This window comes from Physeter macrocephalus, chromosome 20 (assembly GCF_002837175.3).
Source record: "Physeter macrocephalus isolate SW-GA chromosome 20, ASM283717v5, whole genome shotgun sequence".
NCBI lineage: Eukaryota > Metazoa > Chordata > Mammalia > Artiodactyla > Physeteridae > Physeter > Physeter macrocephalus.
In genome coordinates, this window is record NC_041233.1 from 69,682,106 (window position 1) to 69,707,653 (window position 25,548).

A 25,548-nucleotide genomic window follows, 5' to 3' on the forward strand; every position below is an offset into this window, starting at 1 on the left:
AGAGGAAGGCCCGCATACCACCAAAAAAAAAAAAAAAAAAAAAATCACTTAACTAGTTTACGAAACATAGTATACACGTTTTTGTACAACCCTGTAGAGTGATACCTGTGTGTGTGTGTGTATAAACACACACACACACACTATAATGGATACAATTTTGTAAGGCACATAATTTCATTAAAAAATCATATTCAAATTAAAACATCTAATTATTTAATTTTTTGGAACAATCCAGCAAAACTATAAAAATTCAAACTTGCTCGCTCTTCATGTTTATAATTATTTTTATTTTCTGGAGGTTATTTTATGTGTCCCTCTCTTTGTTAATCAGTATTTCTCTCTGCGCTCTGTTAACTCCTTAGGGCTCTTCCTTGACAAAAGCAGCACCCCTTGCCCTGCCACCTGAAAGAACCCATTTGTTTCTTTGTCTGTAAGAAAAACTCTTAAAATCATCATACCCTTTTTTCAATGAATTTAGCCAACTGTTGACTGTTTTAAGCTTTACTTTATCCTTTGCTCAAGGTTCTCTTTTTCTGTCTATAATAAACTATTGTGTAGAAGAAATAGTAGTTTCTTCTCTTTAAAAAAGAGACCAGTAAGTAAGGGAAAAAGTGACCTTTCGTTGTGTGAAAAGGGAGAACTAACATTTGCCAAAAGCTTCCTGTAATGTTTTGCACTTTACATATGCTTTATGATGTAATTCTCATAACGTCTGTGTAGCATGTACTATTATATTCATTCATACAGGAAGAAACTGTGATTTAGCGTATGGTTAAACCCAAACTTGCATAGGTTGTAGGATGGTGTATTCAGAATTTGAACCCAAGTCTAAGTTCAAAGTTCTTTTGATTCTACCACTGTACTATATATTGATGTTTTCCTGATTTAACAGGAAAAAAATTGGAAAGATCTTTAGTTGGGAAAAAAGGCATATAGTATTTGTTAATGTAGCATGACACTCAAGAAAATTAGTTTTATCAGTATATTTAATCAGTGACCTCAAGGTAGAGAATCAAGAAGAGTAACGAGCAATGAATCTCTCTAGTAGATCTATAAGCATTTTGAGAGATTGTTTTGAATACAAAAATTGCTAAATAAAGATTCTTGAAATAGAATATACACTGAAAGAAAAGTGTTTAAATGTCTTAACAAAACCTCTGGGGAAGAAGGCAGGAAAAACAGTCATGAATATAGAATCAAACAAATAAAATAATAGCAAATGGAATTCAACAGTTTCAAAATTATAATAAACTATGACCAAGTAGGAATTATTCTAGTATTTCAAGTATGATTCATTATCAGGGAATCTATAAATATACCTCAAGACTATTTACTGAAGCCAACAGGAAATAACACTGTATGTTAAAACATGATAAAATCATTTCTTTTAAGATTGTCAAATAGTGGTGCCCACTTTGCCTGGCAGAGGGCACAAAGGTAAATAAATATTTATGGAATGAATGCCAGAGGACAAAATCCTGAGAGAAACGGTGGTTATGAAACTGTGGGTAGCAAAAGTGTGCACCTTTTAGAATAGTAAGATAAATTTTTACCTGGGGGAGGGGGACCCACTGAAACATCAGCATTTCAGGGGTAGGTGGAAAAAGATTTTTGGCAACATCTAGAAATTTGGTTTTCTATTACATAAGTATCCAAATGGTTAATAAAAATTTTCCTTTGTATTCATCTAGTTTTGAGTCTTATACCTACAACATATGTGCTCTTTTTAGTTTATTTCAAATATGTTATTATGACTGAGTTATGAACTGGTGTTTCAAATGGAATATTAAAAGAATTTTTAAAATGTGTCTTTAAAGTATTATAGATGCATATTTTCATGGAAGAATATGAGTATTTGCAGAAAAATTAGCCAATGAATGTGCATTTTTCACCTGTACTATTTTATGCATAATTGATAAAGTAAACCTGTCTCTAAATTTCAGCATATGTTTTTAATGTAATTATGTTGTCTGTCATATGTGAATAGTCCTAACAGCACAGTATTCTGATTGCTGAGATTTGTGTTTGAGAGAATAGTAACTAATTTCTTGATCTTATGTTTATTGAGTGTATAAGGTTTTTAAATAAATATTTAGTGCCTTGTAGTACAGATTTTTTTAAAAGTCTATATTCTAGAGAGTATATTTTACTTTGGTCTTTATTGCTGTGTGGCTTTTCTGTCGGTATGGGATGGTATTTCTGTCAATTTTCATGATGTCAGTAACTTTGAAATTTGCTTTAGTTTGTCTAGCCTTGAACTGTTTGTGAAGTGATAATGACATGAGTGTTCTGGAAATATATTTTCTTCTTGGCAAAAAATATGATTATAGATTGCAGTCAGACATTCATAATGTAAGAGACTTTAATTGTAAGAATGGAAAGAGACTATGTGTAAACAAATTATATTAATTTAATACTGAACTTTAAGGCATTTGATACCTTCTACATTTTACAGGAAAACTAACCTGTGTTTTACAGAGAATCCTGATCAAGAATTTGAAAACTCGTCAACAGAATTTATCTAGCCCAACATTCTGTTTAGTCACTATTGAAAAAGCTGCAAGGGATAAGTGGAAAGTGCATTTGCTGCAACTGTTCCTATGTTTTTCTCTTCGCATTCTGTTGAAAAATCCTGGCAGGTGGGCAAATATCAGCAAGCGTGAAATGTCCCTATAGTTGCAAAAGTTGCGTACCTCAACTAGCTTTTCATAAGCTTGCAAGTTATATTCTCTTATTCCTAAACAATTTTGTGAGTTGAAAACAATTTTGCCAGCTATTTTAAGACACTGTAGAGGAATATTCACACTTACTGTATTGTATCAGTCAGTACAGGTTATGTTAGACTGAGGTAACAAACAATCCTGTCACAGTTCTCTGAAAAGCAAACTCTGAGACAGAGTTTAGTGTTCAGGGTACTTATTAGGTCCTTGGATTGAACGCCTGTAAAAGGGAGGGGAAGAAGCAGGATTGGGCGAAAAGTAAAAGTCAAGCAGATTTAACAACCTCAGCCAACTCCAGGACAACTCTGGAGTTGAAATGCCCCTCAGAGTTGTCGCTCTTTAGGATAAAACAGGTCTTGGTCGGTCATTGTACAAGGGTCACTCCCAGGACCATGGGTGCGGAAGCTCTCTGTAGCTAAGGCAGTCTCTGCAGGGGCTGGCAGCTGAATGATGTCCACTGGTAAGTCCTTCCCTGAAGGTGTATTTAGTCAGCGCCTTTCCATGTTCATCGCAATTCATTCTTTGGGCCACTCAGCCCGCTTCTTCAAATATATTTGTTAAACAGCTCCTCCAGGATTCCAGTGGGCATTTCTCACTGGTGGGAGCTTAGCTTATTGCTCTGGCTTTTGTAGCTGGTCTCAGGGCTGTAACTGATATTCACCATGTCCCTCATCCATTAGTTTTTCATGTCCCTTACCCTCAGCTAGCACTTCTTCTGGTCTCTCTGTCTTACCTGGTAGCATGACCCACTCCCTCCCCCTTAGGTATTTGAGCTCCTGATCATCATATACCTTCTAGTCTGGGTTACTGTACTTGCCCATTTACCATCACACTTGGCAAAGGGATACCAAGAAACACCTAAATGGATCATCTGTGTACCAAATATATTCCCCTGACCTTATTTGTAACAGCAGTCCCTCCCTTTGATGGTTGGGGCCAATTACCCCTGCCAAGATGCTACTCCTTTTTTGCCTGCTTGCTGGTCCCTTGACACAAGGAGCCTGAAGTACCCAAGTGGCAACTGTAGCTTACAGTTAAATGGTTAATTGCTATTTCTTCTGCCAGAATATTTTTCCCTTTGGGAAATAGGACCTCTAATCCTGCAGAACCCAGAATTGCAGGATGAGGAGCACAAATTTCCCAATTGTGTAACTGAATATGAGGCCACAAGAAGTGGCTTTTACTCCTGGGTTTTTGGACCTATATATTCTTCCTCTTGGGGACACAGCACTATTTAAAGGTCTTTAGTTCAGGTGTATCCTGCATCCTGGTGCTTCAGTTGTGCCTGTCAAAATCTCTGTCAGGTTGTGTGGTTTGGGATCCAGTGGATTTCATGGTCATAGGCCCATTTCTATACCTCCTTTTATGTGAAGTGTGTCTCCTGATTACATGGGATCCCATGCTGGTTAATCAAACATTTCATAATTTCTAAGATAGTTGTGCTGGTTAAGACCCTGTGGGCAGAAAAAGCAAATGCATCCTCAAAATATGTATTCTTGTCATGATGAAATGTTGGCCTATCTAGAGTGGAAGGGGCCCAATGTAGTCAACTTGCCACCAAATGTCCAGTTAGTGTTCTTGGGGAATGGCCTTATCAGGGGATCAGGATTGATATCTTGCTGTCAGGTTGGACATCTAGTGGAAGAGTGACTCCATCAGCTTTTTTCAGAAGGAGCCCATGTTATTGCGTTCCTGGATGGCCTCCATCTCTGCCACATGGCTCCTTGGCTCATGTGCTCATTTCATTGGCACCGAGGTGTCCTACAATAGAGACTGACATTAGCTGTCTCAGTTAATTGTTTACTGGTTGTTTAACGTCTCTTCCATGTTGGATGCTCTCTGATGGCCTTTAACTTGTATCGCAAAGATCTTCACGTTCCATGCTCGTTCAAATATATTCATCCACATGTCTCTACTCTACGACCTCCTTGTCTCTGATCTTCAATATTTCTGCTTCTAGGCTCCTGATCAGCCAGCTAGGTCATTAACTACTGCTCCTGGGCCATTTCTCTTTCCACACAGTGTACTGAGGCACACTTCTCAAAGGCCTGCCCAACTGGGGGGCCTTTTCCTTTTTTGCTGTTCTTCCAGGCCACCCCTCAGTGAAGCTGTCTTATAAGTGATAACCATTTTGGAATCGTGGCCACGTACGAAGCTTACATATTTTCATTATCCTCTTCTTGTTATCTGGGCATAAAGGATCCCTCACACGGCCAGAGCTGTAAGATGCGGGATGGGTGCGGGGGCAGCAGTGTTGGGTGGCACTAGGTCTGAGCTACCAGCTCATGCAGATTTCTTGTGCACACCGTGCTCTTGCTTCATCTTGGGTACAGCTTCCATTTTATATTCTTGTGATTATTGATGACAGAGACAGCTCATGATAGAAAACTCTGAACACATGGTCACCTCATAACCCATGTCCAGCACTCCATCTCTGCCAGGGCTCAGGAGTGTGGTGGGAATAGAGGGATAAAATTTTCAGCTGCAGATGGCATGGCCTTTGACATGTGTGTTGGGTCTGCATTGGGATTCTTTCACAGGGGCTTTCTATATATTCCACATGCTTTTTCTAACAGTGACTCCTCCAATAACTATAGTATCTACTGGGACATGTGGCCCTAGTTGCAGGGCTGTTTGCAGTGTGTCCTGGACCTATAGCAGAGCTATTTTCTGCCCTGGCATGTACTCAGAGCTGGCAGCCTTTGATATTTTCCAGTATATGGGCTTGAACAGTATTCCCAGGAATGGAATATACAGCCTTCAGAACCCCAAAAGACCTATCAGATGTTCGCTTTCTTCCTTGCAATGGGAGTTGAAAGATGTAATAGTTGGTGTTTCAGTTCAGATGAGCTGTCTCAGAATGCCCTTGACCTCCAGACCCCTAAATAGCTTACTACATGGAAGGTCTCTGAATCTTTGTAGGTTTTATCTTCCACCCTTTGAAGCATATATGTCTTAACAAGGCCTCCACTGCATTAACTGTTCTTGTTCATCTGGCACTATGAGAATGATGCCATTAATGTAGTGGAAAAATGAAATGTTCTGCAAGGTGTCCAATTGGGCCAAATGTGTTCTGACAAAAGTTAACATAATCCCAAGGCAAAATTGTGAATGTATTCTATTCTATTCCATATGAATGCATACTGCTTTTGGTCCTCTTTTCTGGTAGGGTTAGCAAAGAACACATTTGCCAAATCAGTGGCCATGTTAATCTGCTCTAACAAAGATACACATCTTGCATGGTGCCTGCAGTTTGGGCTACTACTTGTTAGTGAGCTATTGTCATCTTCCAGGCCTTGTTTAGTTTACAGGGGCCAGATTGGTAATTTAAACAATTTGAGGGGGTCCATTATCCAGCATTCTTTACATTCTTCAGGATAATACTAATTTATGCCATTCACTCCCTCTGAAATGCAACATTATTTTAAAAATTATTATATTATCCAGGGGGTAACAGTTCCAGAGGCTTCAACTTGATCTTTTCCACTGTAACAGCCAAGGACCCAATGTTGGGGTGGTTCCATTTGCCAAGAATGTCTCTTTCAATTATTAATCTAGGGACATAGGACATGACCACTGCATAGGTCTGCAGACCCACTGGCTCATTTTGAGAAGAACCTTGGCCAGGATGCCATTAATTTCATCATTCCCATATTATCCCTGCTAAAAAGAGAGGCCATGATGTGTCATTGTCAACTCAGACCTTGTGTCCAGCAGTACTTGCAATGTTTGTGGTTGCTTTTTTCTCTAGGCTAGGGTTACCCAATGAAATGACTGTTGGTACCTTTGAGGAAGAACTAGGGACACTATTACCATGTATACTTGCTGTGGTATTACAGGGTCCTTCCTCCTGGGCCCCAGACTTTTAAATGTATCAGCTCTGGATTTAAAAAGTGGCTCAAATCCAGAAATTGAGCAATGAATTATGACTTTTTATTGCAGCATCTGCCATCAGCTTTCTGATCGTTTATCCTTGATTTCTTCTGATGATATAAGTTAGGTAGTACCCTTGTTGGCTGCCCATCTGTTTTGCTTCTAGGGATGCTGTGTTCTATTAAACATCTCTATAATTCTCAATAGGTCAGTCCTCTTGACTGACACTTGGATCTTGCTGCTTATTACAGTAATGGCTCTCTACTTGGATTGGATTCTGATGGTTAAGTGTCACCAGCTGGCCTCTTATTTTCCTATTGTCTCCATCACCGAGCACAGTTCTGTTACAGTTTTTCATACCATCAGCTTTGGTCTATGAAGGAAAGCCACCACTTTCTCAATGTTGCCATCTCACCATAACATTCTTCATGGCTTCAATAAATGACATACATTCTGGCCCTGCTGTAGGTAAAATGATGTGGTGGGTTTTCTGATGTTATACAGTATATCATGATAGAAAACTCTGAACACATGGTCAGTTAATAATACCTGTGAAGCACTCCATCTCTGCCAGGGCTCAATAACATGGACAAGACTAGAGGTATAAAAATGTCCACTGCATATGGCATGGCCTTTGGCAGGTGTGTAGGGTCTGCATTGGGATTCTTTCACAGGGGCTTTCTATATATTCCACATGCTGCTTTTTCCAACAGTGACAGCACCACTCTCCTAGACTTTTAACCCCTGCTTTTAGTGTTTGCTATGACAATTCTGGCATTTAGACTGTATTTTTCCATGTTTCTAGGAGTCATCTTTTTTCCCCCCAGCTTTATTGAGGTGTAATTGATAAAATTGTAAGATATTTAAAGTGTACATTCTGATGACTTGATATATACATTGTGAAAGGATTCCCCCACATCTAGTTAATTAGCACATCCATCATCACCTCACATATTTATCTTTTTTCTTTTTGGTGAAAACACTTATGTTCTACTCAGCAAATTTCAGTTGTACAGTATTGGGTTAGCAACTGTTGTCACCAAGTATACATTAGATCCTCGGACCTCATTCATTTTTTTTTTTTTTTAAGATTTCACATGTAAGTGATACCATTTATTATTTTTCTTTTTCTGTCTGGCTTATTTCTCTTAGCATAATACCCTCAAGCTCCATACATGTTGTCACAAACAGCAGGATTTCCTTCTTTCAGATGACTGAATAATATTCCATTGTATATATGTACCACATCTTTATCCATTCATTTATTGCTGGACACTTAGGTTGTTTCTGTATCTTGGCTATTGTGAATAATGCTGCAATGAACATGGGAGTGCAGATATCTCTTTGATATACTGTTTACATTTCCTTTGGGTATATACCCAGAAGGGGGATTGGTGGATCATGTGGCAGTTCGATTTTTAGTTTTTTGAGGAACTTGCATATTGTTTTCCATAGTCGCTTTACCAATTTACATTCCCACTGACAGTGCACCTGGGTTCCCTTTTCTCCACATGTTTGCTAACACTTGCCATCTCTGGCCTTTTTGGTGATATCCATTCTATGAGGTGTAAGGTGATATCTCATTGTGGTTTTGATTTGCATTTCCCTGATGATTAGGGATGCTGAGTACCTTTTCATGTACATGTTGCCCATTTGTGTGTCTTCTTTGGAAAAATATCTCTTCAATTCCTCTACCTGTTTTTTAATCATGTTGTTTGGGTATTTTTGCTATTGAGTTGTGTGATTTCTTTATATATTTTGGATATTAACCCCTTATCAGATATATGATTTACAAATATTTTCTCCCATTCAGTAGTAGGTTACTTTTTCATTTTGTTGATGGTTTCCTTTGCTGTGTATAGGAGTCATCTTAATAGTGAGTTCACACCATCTCCCAGTGTTCTTATAAGGGGATAAATCCTAAATCCTGCATCTTGGAGAGTGCTCTTAAATAAATAAATAATTTTTTCCTAATCCAATGTAAGGTTCTGATGCTTTTGATCAAACTCCCTTCAGAATCCAGAACCATGTGTATTCCCCCCAACTTCTGCCAATATATGCTATCTAGGTCTTACAGATCCTTTGAGATGTAGTCCCTTTCTTTTCTTAGCAGTCCCAGAATGTAACAGGCTGAGTTATGCTGAGCCAAGTTATAGTCCCAGTGGCCAATAGGGAAGGTGTGAGCAGATTCTGAACTAGGGTACAGATGTTACTGGAGGGAAGCTGCTGCACTGGGTTCAGAGCAAGGGTAGAGTACGGTCTCTCAGTAGAGTAGGGTAGACCACTTCTGCAGTTTCAGAAGATTCAGGAAAATTTGGGAATGGAAAATTGGGGGAGATTTTCAGGGCATCCACTCAGATGTTCCCATCCCATGTGTCAGGGTCTTATTCTTAACACCAGTAAAAGGTTATTTTTCACCCATGGTACATGTCTAGTGTTGGTGGGGAGGGCAGATTTGCTTACTGTTATCACTTAGGGACCAAGGCTAAATTGCATTTTCTTTCATTGGTAATTAAATGGTTCCATCCAGAAATACAGTTATCACTTTAGCTTGCATTTCCTTGACTAAAGCAAGTCATATTGTCACATCCACCTTCTAAGGAGTGTGGGAGTATCATTTTGCCTAGGCCTTAAGGATGACAACTGGAATATTTGTGGAGCAGCACCAAAGTCTACCACAAATATTGTGTGTAATTATTTTTGAACGTTTAGTATAATTTAAGGTTATGTCCTGGAGATAGGAATAAAGCCTTCACCTCCGACGACCACATATATTAAAAGGCAAAGAACTTCTTGAAGTAGAATTGGGTTGTATTATTATTTGTCTGAGTTAATTGCTCTTATGTATAATGTTTTAAATTACTGTACTGTAATGCTTTTCTTCGGCAGGGACTTATGTACTTTTTAAAAAAACTGTATTATCGTGTTTTTATTCTCAAGAAGTTAATGTTTATATCAAAAGGGATATTTTGATGGTGTGGTGAGGCAGTATAACATAAAGAAGTTAAGGAGATCTGGTTTTGATTTGACTTTACTATTTAATGACTTTAAGGAAGTTACCTAACTTCTAAAGACTCTTTTCCGTATTTAAAACATGGTGACAAAAATATTTACTCCTCAGAGTTGTTTTGAGAGTTAAATATTATATAGCATTGATAAGCAACTAGCATGTTATTTTTATTAGGTAAAGGTCATGGCTGCCACTTACTTTAGGAATCTTTACCCATTTAAAAATACTATAAAAGGTTTGATGAATTTTTCGGTTAATTTTATATAATATTATAATAGTAATTAAAAATGTTTTTTTAACTATTAGAAGCAACTATGTGCTTTTCAATTTCAGGCTTCCATAGCCCATAGATAGGGAGGAGGAGGCTTTTCTGTGATGAGCCTTGTGGGATTGTTTGCTTTTATTTTATTATTATTATTTTTTTGGATTATTTGCTTTTAAACTTTGCACATATATATCTTTAGTTAAAAACAAGTGGAATAAAAACAAACCACAGCGGTACAGAAGTCAAATGAGACACAAACTAGTGGGTCAGGGATAAATGCTCAAAAAATGGTTCTGGGCAATTGGTATATGGAAATATACTGAGAAATATCTGGGAAATATTGTATATGGGGAAAATTAAGTTAGATCCATGCAACAAATGCAAAAATAACTTCCAACTGGTTTGAAGATCAGAACAGTAAGAGCCAAACTGTACATCCTTTGAAGAAAATTAGAGATTATCTTTACAATCTTGAGTTAAGAATAAAAAGCACAAATCACAAGGAAAACAATACATTTTTTTAATGGATCTTTATTGGAGTATAATTGCTTCACAATACTATGTTAGTTTCTGTTGCACAGCAAAGCGAATCAGCCATATGCATACACATGTCCCCATATCCTGTCCCTCTTGAGCCTCCCTCCCACCCTCCCTATCCCATGCCTCTAGGTCATCGCAAAGCACCGAGCCGATCTCCCTGTGCTATGCTGCTTCTTCCCAGCAGCCAACTATTTTACATTCAGTAGTGTATATATGTCGATGCTGCTCTCACTTTGTCCCAGCTTTGCCCTTCCATCCCATGTCCTCAAGTCCATTTTCTATGTCTGCCTCTTTATTCCTGCCCTGCAACTAGGTTCATCAGTACCATTTTTTTTTTTTTTTAGATTCTGTATATATGCGTTAGCATACGGTATTTGCTTTTCTCTTTCTGACTTACTTCACTCTGTGTGACAGACTCTAGGTCCATCCACCTCACTACAAATAACTCAATTTCGTTTCTTTTTATGGCTGAGTAATATTCCATTGTATATATGTGCCACATCTTCTTTATCCATTCATCTGTCAGGCATTTAGGTTGGTTCCACGTCCAGGCTATTGTAAATAGTGCTGCAGTGAACATTGTGGTACATGTCTCTTTTTGAATTATGGTGGAAAACAATAAATTTGACCAAGTTAATGTACAGGCTTTTTGATGAAGATATAGTTCTCCAAAGAAGATATACAAATATCCCAATAAGGATATAAAAAGACGCCCAACATCACTAATCGTTAGGGAATTGCAAATGAAAACCACAGTGAGATACCACTTCACACCCATTAGGATAGCTATTATCAAGAAATAGAAAATAACAAGTGTTGACGAGGATGTGGAGAAATTGGAACCCTTGTGCACTGCTAGGGGGAATGTAAAATGGTGTGACCACTATAGGACAGAGTATAGAGGTTCCTCAAAAAGTTAAACATAATTACCATATGATCCAGCAATTCTACTTCTGGGTATACACACAAGAGAATTGAAATCAGGGGCAGGAACAGATATCTGTACACCCACTTTCCTAGCAGCATTATTCACAGTAGCCAAAATCTGGAAACAACCTACATATCCATATATGGATGAATGGATAAAGAAAATGTCGTATATACATACAATGGAAATTATTCAGGGTTTCAAAAGGAAGGAAATTCTGACACATGCTACAGCACAGATGAACTTTGAATACATGCTTAGGGAAATAAGCCAGTCACAAAAGGACAAATACTGTATGAATTCATTCATCTGAGGTGCTTAGAATAGTCAAATTTATAGACAAAAAAGTAGAATAGTGGTTACCATGGGCTGGGGAGAGAGGGGAATGGGTAGTTATTATTTAATGGGTACAGAGTTTTAGTTTTGCAAGATGAAGAAAACCCTGGAGATGGATGGTGATGATGGTGCACAACAATGCCAATGTACTTAATGTCACTTAAAAATGGTTAAAAAACCAAAAAACAACTCAATAGGTTGAACAAAATAAGCAAGGTGGAGAAGAATCCATAGTTTGATACCATTTATATTGTTTTATAATCTACAAAAATATATAGATCATAAATATGGGAACATTGATAAACCAATATAGGATAGTGGTTGTGTCCAAAGACAGAAGACATAAAGCAGTGGAATTTGAGAGGGAGTACACAGGGAGCCTCGATCACATCTGTAATATTTTCTTTCTTTAGAAAATCTACAGTAAACGTGGTAAAATATTGGGTTTGACAGATCTGGGTAGTGGTATATAGGTGTTTATAATACCATTCTTTGGACTATTCTGTGTGCTTAAAAAATTTTCTTTTTCCCTAAAGAGAGTATAGAGTTACAAGAAATCTTCAAAAGGCCTAATTTTTAGTAAATGCTGGCCTTTATTCTCTCAGCTCTTTTTCCTGACTCACTTCTTAGATGGGTTTTCTGAGCATTTTCCCTGGTTCTCATTTTGGAAATCTGCTTTGCTTCCCTCCTTCTGCTGATTTGTTTTGGATGCTGGGCCAAATTACTTATTCTTTACTCCTGGATAGGCTCAGATTGTTGGGTCACTTTCTTTTCTGGATTCCAGATGTCCCAAAGATGACCTTGAAGATGATTCTTCTTTGGAGATTTTTATAATAAACTGGTTTCTGGAAGTCCTAATTTCTGGAAGTCCTACTCTTTGATCTGACTCTTTTCTGTTTCATTTCTTTGACACACATTCAGGTTTCTAATTCTGTTGTTGGAATACTGTATTCAACACACAGTTTATGAATCAGTGGCCATGTGGTGTGTGTGTGTGTGTGTGTGTGTGTGTGTGTGTGTGTGTGTGTGTTGGGTTTTGGTGGAATGATTAAAATCTGTCTGCCCTATAACTCATTATCTGTCTCTAACATTTTCATCTCTTTCTTTGTCAAAGTCTGTGCCTTTTACAGGTCACCCCTTCTCTCCAAATGGGAATTATCTTTCAGAATTCATTCAATATACTTTTATAACATCAGGCATTCATAAACATAATTTATAGAAAAACAAAGGTAATCTAATGGGCCTTAAGGACATTGCTTAACTTCTCCTAGGTCTCATTTTTCATTTCTGGCATATGGTGATACCTGCTCAATCAACCTCACTGGATTCTTATACAGACTATTTTAAGTTATAGAGATGAAAGCACTTTGGAAGTTTTATATTACTGCATGCAAATAAATGTACACTTAAGAAATTCTTAAGTGAACTCTAACACATAAAATTGGTAGACTATGAATATTATGTGTAGGCCTTTATAATAGTAGTTCTCAAAATGTGATCTTCAGAGCCTTGGTTCCTGGGAATGTTAATAGGTGTTATGTGAAAAGTGCGTCTATGGATAAAACATTGGGAAAACACTGGGTTTAGTAAAGTTAGGCTTCTGTGCTTTTGTACTCTCTCTTTTGAGAGTATTTAATAGGTTCATGTACTTTGTGAACTATAGAGAGAGATTATATCAACTAAGGAATACCCCTTTTGGGGCAGATTTGTGAACCTCAGAATACACTGTGGGAGATACAATTCAAGATATATTTTATTGCTCTCAGTCGTCCAGTTTAATGTTCTAAACTATGGTTTTGGTTTTTGTGATTCCTTTGATCTTTACTAGTAATAATATTGAATTAAAGTCAAATTTATTATTTCATTTCTAGTGTAATAGACATGATTGCTTACATAAGAAAACAAGTAATTTATTACAACTAATTGTATTTGAGATTATTTTCTTGTTTCAAAAGGGCTTCTAAGTTACCAAAAAATGAAATAAATTTGTTTTAAACCTTGTTACATCTATGTGGTTGTATTAAATACCAAGGCCTGCTTTTAGATATGCCATGTCTAAGAGGATAAAATCTAAAACATTGTCCTGAGAATGTTTCTAGTCACTGAATACTGAATTATTTGACATCTCAAAATCTCTATTAATATATGTGTCGATTCTGAGGCTATATTTAAATGATAAACAGTTTTCTTTAATCATTTTTCTTTCCATAGTGTTTCTGTAGCTCATGAATTATTTAGGTTTTTTTTTTTCATTTTTTTCTATTTTTTGCAACTAACGCTCTTCTCCTTTACATAAAATGAAAACTATTCCTTTGAAATATCGAATCATTAAACTGATTTAAATATTTTATTTTGATGATTCCATTTTTAGGCATTCTTTCATTGAGTATTATATATTCCATTTAATTTTGCATGCATGCATGTAAAATTTGATTTCGTGATTTAACTTTCTGATGGGTTTGCCCAATATTGACATTCATGAATTTTACTATATGATTCTTGGTTTATTTAATAAAATATATCATTGAAATTATCCTCCAATGTAAAGTTCATCTAATTTTTTTCCTTTGATTTCCTTTATTCTCATACATGTAAAATTATTTGTGAGAATTTTAGGCAGAAGTTATTTTTATTTAAGGAATAATGCTAGTTGAGTAATGATACTAAATTGTAGGTCATGGAAAATTAATGAAAGGCTTCCTAATTTTAAGTATTGTATCTTTATTTGGCCAATGATTATTTTATAGTATTTGTCTTAAATAGTTTTTTTATTTCATTTTTTGTTTTGCTGTTTTCATTTTCCTAGCTTGTGATGAATGGAAAATATTACCGAAACCAAACCTTCATAGAGATGTCAACAGATTTGGACACTCTGCAGTTGTCATTAATGGGTAAAAGAAGCACATTTATCAGTCATACTACCCACATATTTTGTTATTCTTTAAAAAAAGTATTGTTTGTACTTAATGGATTGGATGTAATACCGCGGAATGAATTTTGCTTCATTAACCATATCCTTCATTTCTTTTTTGTTTAAATTTATTTAAGGGGCAAGGGAGTATCAAAGGAAAGATGCTGAGATAGAACTTCAGATACTCTTTTAAAAAGTCATCCTGCCTTCTTTCCTTTTTCCAGAGATCAGATCATGAATGACTTCCTTAAAAAAGATCAGATTGAAGTGATAGAAAGGCTAGCCACATATTTCTTTTGAGGAGAGCAAGGGAAGTGAGAAGTATTAGATTCTCATTTTGGTTCTGTCATAACTGAATATGTGACTTTTGACAAGTCTCTTAACTAACCTCTCTGGCCTTTAAGACTGTTATATCCACTGGGAATTTGGACTGGATGATCATTAAGTTACCTTCATCCTTTAAGTTATTATGATTTTGCTATTTCTATAGCAAAAGTTCATTAATGTGGACTTGTGACAGTAAACAATATGCTAGATCATTCATTAGCTTAAAATTTGTAATTCATGATGACATTTTTCATAAGTTCATTTTATTACTACCTTATTCTAATTATGTAAAAATTCTCCAGTATAATACTAAAAGTAGTCAGAACTTAATCACAATGAAGCTGTGTAACTGATATCAGTTAGCTTTTGAAACTGAAATAAATGAAATTCAGAGTGTAAACATAAAACCTCTAGGCTTCTCTGTTGAAAACTGCATTTGGTTGATTTTTATTTTACTTTTTCTAAATAATAAAAGATATTCTTGAAGCATTTTCTGATCTTTTCCATTTATTGTGTTAATATTTTTAGAAACAAAAATTAGGCTGTTTTGAGGGCATGTCAAATTTTTTGGCATTGGTAGTATTAATTAATTCAGTAATCATCTGGGCTTTTCAAATTGAAACTTTGAAAATCTTTTTGATAATTTTACTCTTGGTCTTTTTATTTTATAAGAGGATAGTAAAACACTATATGAAGGACTCTGTATCTAATTTCTAAATTCTTTGTATTCAAAAATTATAATTCTATATAGCAATTCTAAAGTGTATCTTATTGTCTAAAGTGTATCTTATTATAGTATATTTCTAAAAAATTGTTTCCTAACTAGATAAGATAATGTAAAATGTGTATTTAAATTTATTTTTAAAACTAACACATTAGGTACTTTTCTAATATTGTTTCTTTAAGATTCTTATTTTGTCTCTAATAGGTCCATGTATATATTTGGAGGATTTTCTAGTGTACTCCTTAATGATATACTTGTATACAAGCCTCCAAATTGCAAGGCTTTCAGAGATGAAGAACTTTGTAAAAATGCTGGTCCAGGGATAAAATGTATTTGGAATAAAAATCACTGTGAATCTTGGGAGTCTGGGAATACTAATAATATTCTTAGAGCAAAATGCCCTCTGAAAACAGGTAAAAATTTTTTTTCTTTCTTATATTTGGAACAAAGCTTCTCTATTTGGCTAGAAATGGAAATGCATTCTGCTTGTAAGAATTACCTTAGTAGCTTTCAGAAATTAAAAACTCATAATCCTCTAATTAGGAATTCTAATGTTTGAATTTAGCAGTGATTAGTAATTTAATATCTTTATTAGCTATTTTTAGTTTTCTTTTTTGAATTCTGTATGTAATATTTATATATCAATTTGTATATGTAACATGGCCATATATATGAATTATTTTCATATGTAAGTAAAAAATGCTTTCAAATACACCCTTTCTAAGATATACTGTATGCGTCAAAGAAATAAAATGAAGTAATTTATTCTGCATTTGGTAGTATTTTTCTTTCTGAATTATTGCCAAGGCAGACCATAAAGTTAAAAATTTTCTAGAATTTTGATGAGTTTTGTTATAATTTAATATTTATTATAAAATATTGAATAAATAAATCAAACTTATGAGTAATTACTAGTAAATATTTATTTATGAAGAATGATTTGGATAAAAATTGTTCAATTTTCTTTAAATGAGTGGAGCTCTTACACATTTTTGGTGCTACAATTAACAAATCAAGTTTTGCTAATCTATAATAAGTCATGTCTCTAAATATCTTTATGAAGAATAATAAGCAATGAGTATTTGTTATAATGTTTTCTTTTAGATATATAGTAATACATTTTGTTTAGTAAAATACCTCTAAATCTTTTTCTCCCTCCGTAATGTGTAAATTTTATTTAATTAATTAATTAATTTTAATATGTAAATTTTAAATGGCTGTAGGATCCTGGTAGACTGAAAAAAGATGAGTCTAGGAGGTATCTAAATCCCTTTAAATCTAATTAAATTACAAAATTGAGTTCATATTGAAGAATTTATTTTGATATTGATGGTTATATTTATGGTTTAAAAATGTCTTAGTGATTCTTAACAGATGTTAAAAATATGTGAATTAAGACGTGTGACATTTTCTTTTTCATCCTGATGTGTTCTCCCATTTGTATCACAGCTGCTTCTGATGACAGATGTTACAGATATGCAGATTGTGCCAGCTGTACTGCCAATACAAATGGGTGCCAGTGGTGCGATGACAAGAAATGCATTTCATCAAACAGTAACTGCAGTATGGTTAGTATTTATGGGTAAATGATGTTGTAGCTAACATGCTACTTCATAATCAGTAGCTTACCATGTAGTACCACTGTACAAAATAGCATTTTCCATATCAAGATATTTAGAATAGGGAAGGGGGAAGGGCAAAATAGGGGTATGAGATTAAGAGATACAAACTACTATGTATAAAATTGATAAGCAACAAGGATATATTGTACAGCACAGGGAGTTATAGCCATTGTTTTATAATAATGTTAAATGGAGTATATAATCTTTAAAAATGTTGAATCACTATGTTGCACACCTGAAACTAATTCAACATGGTAAGCCAACTATACTTAAAAAAAAAGACATTTAGAAAATATGTAGGAAATCACCTACTTCTTGGTATGTTATAAATTCAGCCTGTAGTTTCTTGCTCATATTTGTCAGTCTAGATTCCATTTTGAATCTGGAAACTTACTTCTTTTCATAAATAAGGTTGGGAAAATACTTGCAAAAATTATTTTTATTTTTATTATTTTATTTTTTTTGCGGTACGCGGGCCTCTCACTATCGTGGCCTCTCCCGTTGCGGAGCACAGGCTCCGGATGCGCAGGCTCAGCGGCCATGGCTCACGGGCCCAGCCGCTCTGCGGCATGTGGGATCTTCCCGGACTGGGGCACGAACCCGTGTCCCCTGCATCGGCAGGCGGACTCTCAACCACTGCGCCACCAGAGAAGCCCCAAAAATTATTTAAAAAAAAAAGACTGTAGCTATAAACATTGTCTTCTGTACTGATGAAAATAGGATTATATAAGGATTATATTATATAAGTAAGTCATTTCCATGAGATTCTTGTCAGACATGCATTAATAGTGGTGTGGTTTAGGTTTTATTTATACACTTTGTGTGCAAGTTTAATCTGAAGTATTGACAGTGGTTGTTTTCCTTTTATCTGTCTTTAGATCTTTGGTTCTCTGAGGCGATATTGACCCTTGGAGGGACATTTGGCAATGTGTGTTTTTTGGGTTGTCACAAGTGTGGGGCTGCTACTGGCATCTACTATGGTGAAAGCCAGGGATGCTGCTAAACATCCTACAATGAATGAACAGCCCTCCCACAAAAAATAATTATCTGGCTCTAAATTTCACTAGTGATGAGGTTGAGAACCCTATTATAGATAAGAATATTGAAAAAATTATAAAATTAGTATTGATGATAGATTAAAATGGATTAAGAGCAGCAAAAATTAACCTTTTAAGTGGGTAGCATCAAAATGTCCCATATTTTTTAGAAGATGTCAACAAGTTGAAGGAAAAAAATTTTTAAGTATTAGCAATTATGTTTAGTAGGGTTAAAGATTCTCTTAATGGAGTATAGCTTAAATAACTAAATAGTGTGCATACAGATTTTCAACTAAATACATATTATTTTTTCTTTTTCTGAATTTTTATTAATCAAGAAAACTATCCACTTGTTTTTCAAGATACCAGGCAGAAGTAAAAGGTAAAGAAAAGGGAATTTGAAAACTAAGTAAAAAGTTTTTATTTTATCATCTAAAATTTTTCTTTAGTAACCAGTCATATTTCAAAATACTTAGTTGTATGATTCTATTCTAAAATAATATTTAAAACTTAAAATGAAGGAAAATATTGACTTATTGACTAATCAGATTGAACCCTTTTGTTTTCATATATATTGTGTTGGTGTATACTTTTAAGTGATATGAATTGCTGTAATGATAATAGATACCTCAATTTTATTTGAGTTTTAATGTTAATATGACATGGCTCACTTTGAAAATTTGAATTACTTTTTAATATTTGCATAATATTCATCTAATGGGAGTTATATTAGTGAATAATATGGAAGTAGGAGCTAAGTAAAATAAAATATAGGAATAAGGGACTAAAATGGAGAATGTTATTAGATAAAAATTGCAAGCAGATTTTACTTAAAGCTTTGTTCGGTAACTGAGTTAATTTGTGTTTAGACATTTACACTATATGAAAATACACATATCTCAAAAATTATATTATGCAAATTGTTATCAAGTGTTCATTTTTAAAAGTGGCCTTTTGCTTTAGAGTTTATTTTTGATAATGATGTGTTAACAAGGAAAGTACTGGGTGAGATAGTATAAGTGAGCAGATGGTACTCACTTGTAATTTAGACTTTGACGTAATGTGTCTTTTGGACGGTTTTATCAGAATGTCTGATGATTAAGCTAAACCAAATGCTAATGGATACAGAAAGGTCTATGAGATTTTAGTGTAAATGATGTCCACTGAGATTCTATTTCATTATTTAGTCATATTTACTGCAAGTTGCATGTTTTGTCCTCTAATAGCTCCAATAACCTTACTTCTTACAGATTTTCATTTTAAATATACATCTAAATATATTAGGATGAAGATGAGTAGAGTAATGGTTATGCTTCATAGTCTGTTTACTAATGTGCATCTGGTTCATTAGGCCAAAAAATGCCAGCCATGTTTCAAAGTAACAGTCAGCTTTCTTCCATCATTGAATAAATTGGCCCTGTGTGTGACTGAAATATAATTTCATCTGTTGTACTGTTTCAGTATCAATAAATGATTATACTCTTCTTTTTTTAAAAAAATAAATTTATTTTTGGCTGCAGTGGGTCTTCGTTGCTGTGCGCGGGCTTTCTCTAGTTGCGGCGAGCAGTGGCTACTCTTTGTTGCGCTGCGTGTACTTCTCATTGCAGTGTCTTCTCTTGTTGCAGAGCACGGGCTCTGGGTGCATGGGCTTCAGTAGTTGTAACATGCAGGCTTATTAGTTGTGGCTCACGGGCTAAGAGCGCAGGCTCGGTAGTTGTGGTGCATAGGCTTAGTTGCTCCGTGGCATGTGGGATCTTCCTGGACCAGGGCTTGAACCTGTGTCCTCTGCATTGGCAGGTGGATTCTTAACCACTGCGCCACCAGGGAAGTCCCAATTATACTGTTCTTAATGAAGAGCAGTTGAGTTGTTTGGATGGTGACTCTGATGTTACCGTTGTTATTCTAAAGGTTGGCATTAAGCTGTTATTCTTTGTCTTATTCTAACATGTTGTTTAGCCATTCTCTTGTCTTTTTTATAGGTTATTTTATATATCAGATGATTCAAGTAAATTTATTTTCAGTTAGTTGACAGATGTTTGGAATTATAATAATTGTATAGAATAATACTAAGATTTATATGCTATTTGAGGACAAAAAGCTATGAATCAGAAAAACAACATTAAGAAAATTTATATGTTCTTAATGAAAATGTGATGGTTGAATAAGAGCTGCAATGTAATTTGGGTTTTAAAAGAATGTATCTTCTGCGATTTTTTTAGGATGAATAAGATAAACATTAGTATCTATGTACTTTTAATCTGTGACCTTATAGTATATGCAATTTGCTCTAAAGAAATTAACATCTTTGAAATGGAGGTGACCATAATGTATTTTATGTTGGAAAGTATAGTAGTTTATAAATAAATATTTGATGGGTGACATTTTAAAGTATGTATCTAAGAGGATAAAAATTGCTTCAACCATTTTTATATATGGGTGAGTTATAAGCAAATTTTGACTGTTAAGTTTTTTGGTTGAAAAGAACTATTTAACACCCTTACATGAGAAAGCCTGAGGTAAGTATGTCTGCCTACTGAAATAAAAGGGGCCTCAGGGTGCAGCATGTGTTTTTTTCCTTTTTGTTTTTTTTTTCTCAAAAAAGAGTAACAGGAAGAGTTGAGACCAAAATTTTAGAATTTGATTTTCATTATCATAGATGCTAAAAATATTATGTGAAATATTGAACCTTGGTATATGCAGGGACCTCACACCAAAGTTTCTGTGTTGCCTTTTTTTTTTTTAACCTTTAACCTCTTAGAGTTGGAATTAGTTGAAATATGATAGTTGTATAATAGGACTGATCAAAATGTAACTTTTGCAGGTTCTTTTCAACCTCCATTAAGGAAATGTGACAGATACATACAGGAGAAACATCAATTAACCAAAACCATTATTTAATGTCTGTGGAAGTAAAATTAGTTTGAGTTATTGAGAAAATAATTTATCTTTTTAGATTTTATTGGATTTTGATAAAACATCTCTTTAAGTTTTCCTACTCATCATTTCTACTTCATTCCCAGGGGTCTGTATGCTAGTTTTATTATGACTAGAATTCTTTCATGTGATCATTGAGAGAAATGACTTTGTGCATTGGCTTTATTTATTGAATTGGAAACCTGTTATCAGATTCAATAGAATAGGTTTTCATTACACGGTTTCTGTTTCAAATTGTGTAATTTGCACGTTTTTCCAGTAAGCACACATTCTAATTTGAAGAACTTTGTTTAAATAAAGAAATGAGTAAGAAAAATTCTGATTCAGTACAACTGGATTTGGTGTTAGAAATCTGTATGGTAAAGCTCACCAGGTGACTTATATATACACTGAAGTTTAAGAATCACTGCTGTACAAAGGTGAAAAATAACATGCTTTATCTTTTAATTTTCTAGTCTGTGAAAAACTATACCAAATGTCATGTGAGAAATGAGCAGATTTGTAACAAACTTACCAGCTGTAAAAGCTGTTCGCTAAACTTGAATTGCCAGTGGGATCAGAGACAACAAGAGTGCCAGGCTTTACCAGGTAAAGATTTCAATTTGGTAAATGAGTTTTGTAGTCCACAGATGAATGCCATTATAGTAAAGAACGTTTAGTAAGAACATTCCATTTTCTAAAATTAAATCAGTAGCAAATAAACAATAATATTGGAGTAATGATAGCAGTGTTTCTACAAGAAAAGTTTGTATGTTCATTTCTAATTCTTTTAAGATGTTCAAGGTATTTTGTATTTATTATGCTATTGACTTGATCAGAATACTGTTCAATTAAAAAATTATGTCTTAAAAACAGAAAATGAAAAGTACTCAGACTAGTATCCAGATCTAGCAATGTTAACATTTTAGCATATTGGATTTATTTTTTAAGTGCCCTTTATTTTTTAAATTTCAGGAACTGTTTTTTACTGACTGCTTTTTTGTTACAAATTGAAACATTTATAATTGTTATATGATTTAATGAGAATCTAAGTTCAGCAAACCAGAGCAAAACTCATTTTATTTATTTTTTAAAAACTAATCAATCAATTAATTAATTAATTAGGTTGTGCCAGGTCTTAGTTTTGGCAGGCAGGCTCCTTAGTTGTGGCTCGCCAGCTCCTTAGTTGCAGCATGTGTACTCCTTAGTTGCGGCTTGCCAGCTCCTTAGTTGTGGCATGTGAACTCTTAGTTGCAGCATGCATATGGGATCTAGTTCCCAGGCCCCCTGCATTGGAAGTGTGGGGTCTTAACAACTGTGCCACCAGGGAAGTCCCAAAACTCATTTTAAAAAGAAATTTCAATTTAATTTTTATAGCTAACACTCTTCTTAGTGGACCCTAAGTACTCTTTCTTTCAAATATGAAAGAGAAAATCAGAAAATCGAAAACTTGTATAGCTATTTAACCAGTTCCATTTTCTTGTTATACAGATAAGCTGAGACACACTGGTTATGTGACTTGCTTAAAAGTGCATGACTTGTAAATGGCAGAGGAGATTAGTAACTGGGAGTTCTATCTCTGTTGTTTTTTGCCTGTTTCTATACCATGATTTTTTGTTTTTTTTTAAAAATTCTTTCATAGAAAAGTTTTCTGAACCTATATAGTTGTAGAAAGTGTTGGAAAATTCCATCACAGGATTTAAGTCTTTCTTATATAAGTTCATGTAAGAAAATAAAAATTAGATTGCCTTTAAAAGTACCATTGAGGTTTTGGAATTTTCTCTATGTACTGACTTTTGAAGCTTTTAAATAGTGATATGTGCATGTGTGTTCACTTTGAGTAAATTAGAGAATATTAATGCAGTAGGCAGGATTTGAGAAGCATTAGTGATATGACACTAAACTTGAAAGTAATGATTTCTAAGTGTTAAAATCTAAAAATAACATGTAGATCAGTAAAAATACTTATAAAGTCTCTTTAAAAAGACAAAGAAAATCCTAGACTAAAATAAGATTTGACTGAAGGAATATATATGTTTAAAGGAATATTACTCAATAAGAAGGGAATTCGATTACCAGTGGAAATTTGGAAAAATAATAGTGAAGTTATATTTGGTAGTACCCATCTATTCATTGCTTGGGAAAATATTTTGGTTTGGTAAAAGGGTTCTACTTGACCAGGCTGTTATTTTGGAGAATAATAAATACAATAAAATATTTTATTATGTACTAACTTACCTTGTCCTGTGTTCATATTTACTAAGAACCAGCTTGGTATATATATATAGTTTGGTTTCCATTCAGCTTGTCTCAAGGAAGGGAATGCTCTAAATGGAGGGCCCAGTCTGTATAATAGTAGCACTTTTCCATGAAAATTTGTGAATTGCATTTTTCCCACTGATCTCATATAAAATTGGCAATTTGAATTTGTCTTACTAAACTTATTGAAAAAATTAACTGCTATCCTTTTAACTCTAAAGCTGAGTTGATGCTCAATACTACAGAAGCCTAAAACATCAAAACATTTGCTTCAGTGCTATAATTTAGTTTAGCCTCAAAGGCCCATGCATTGTTTGCATTTGTATGATTTATCAACCAGGTATTTTTTATCTAATAAAAAAAAGAGAGACAGGCAAAACTAATGTGTAAATCCTTCCTTGATTTAGTAAGGAAAGAAATAGCCGAAATTTAACAAAAACTTTTGCACTCTTTCCTTAAAGTGATTTGGTACTTTAGATTTCAGAAGACAAGGAAGATTGCTATATGTGTAGCCTGAAAATGAAAACAGACGTGTTTGAAACAGTCTTATTAAATGACTCCAGTTTATTGAGGGGTTACTGTGTTCCAAGCACCGTGTGTTAGTCTCATTACCTAGTTTAACAGGACAGCAGTTATTAAAGAACCAGAGTACCCTGTAATACTAAGATATTATTTGCTTTTGTGATTCTCATTCTGTTACAGGTTTACTATGTAAATAGTTTTCCAAAGGCTACATAATATGTGATTCCAATAGATTGAATGTAGATGCAGATACGAGAATACAGTTATATTAAACCAATACTAAAGAGATTTGCAAAAATATTTATAAAACAATGCCACACTTTTCACTATTTTGTTTTTTGGAGACTGTAATTAAAAAATTAAATATGCTATTTATTTTAAGTTGTTATATTTTTCCCCAACATTTTATTATGAAAAATTTCAAACCTATAGAAAAACGGAAAGAATTGTAGAGAGGATACCCAATACCCTCACCCTAGATTCTGTGATGCACATTTTGCTCTGCTTTATTCCTGATCTCTCTACCTATCCATGCCCTATTCATTTATCAACCCATCTCAATTTTTTGATGCCAGGGACCTGATTTGAACTGTTCCTAAGGAGAAAATTTGATGGTACATCTTCTTCAAGCCTATAATAGCATAAAGGGACAAGACATCCCAGAAACTGGAAAAGTGTGTTTGTAATAAAAATTTAAATTATAATTTTAAATGAATAAGTATATTTTTAAAAGATCAGTTTTTATTTTTAATATGGTCAAACCCAATAGATATAAAACGCATAAGGGAAAAAATATGTGGAGTTCTCAATAATTTTTAAGAGTTAAAGGGGTCTTGAGACCAAAATATTTGAGAATTGCTGCTTTATAATAATTCCATAAAGATTGTATTAATGCATCCAAGGCTGAAAGGGCAAGAGGCACTGATATATTTAGTGATGTGGAAACTAAAATGTAGTGAAACTTCATAGATCGGTGTGTTAATAAAGCACTGCAATGTTAATTAATGCACACTAGAGCATAACTTTATATTGTATTTATAAATCCAGTTTTTTTTTTTTTTTTTTTTTTTTTTTTTTTTTTTTTGTGGTATGCGGGCCTCCCTCTGCTGCGGCCTCTCCCGTTGCGGAGCACAGGCTCCGGACGCGCAGGCTCAGCGGCCATGGCTCACGGGCCCAGCCGCTCCGCGGCACGTGGGATCTTCCCGGACCGGGGCGCGAACCCGGTTCCCCTGCATCGGCAGGCGGACGCGCAACCACTGCGCCACCAGGGAAGCCCTTAAATCCATGTTTTAGAAAATAGGCAATGTTTTAAGTTCAATTTGGACCCTAAGAATAAACTACTGTTACTGAATGGTATGTTTAAATTTTCGAAAGACCTGAATGACTGTGTAAAAATAAATACTAGAAAACAAAGCTTATAGCTTCTTTAATATACATAATTGAAATGAGACTTCTCACCCCATAGTTATAATTAAAGAATCAAAGAACCCAACTTATATCAAAATCGTACACCTGGGCTATGGAAATTAGATTTAGAGGACAGTTAGCTACACTTGTAGGA

At 34.6% G+C, this 25,548-nt stretch overlaps 1 protein-coding gene across 2 annotated transcripts in view; it reads left to right on the top strand.

Annotated features, from left to right (window-relative positions):
* The window catches only part of ATRNL1 (attractin like 1), a 744,759-nt gene that overhangs the window by 155,274 nt on the left and 563,937 nt on the right, over positions 1–25,548 (top strand). For both annotated transcript variants that reach the window (XM_024121650.1, XM_024121651.1), the window contains exons 11-14: positions 14,479–14,563; positions 15,839–16,047; positions 17,084–17,202; positions 21,683–21,815. In XM_024121650.1, coding sequence (XP_023977418.1) covers positions 14,479–14,563; positions 15,839–16,047; positions 17,084–17,202; positions 21,683–21,815 — 546 coding nt within the window. The remainder of the gene's footprint in view (positions 1–14,478; positions 14,564–15,838; positions 16,048–17,083; positions 17,203–21,682; positions 21,816–25,548) is intronic.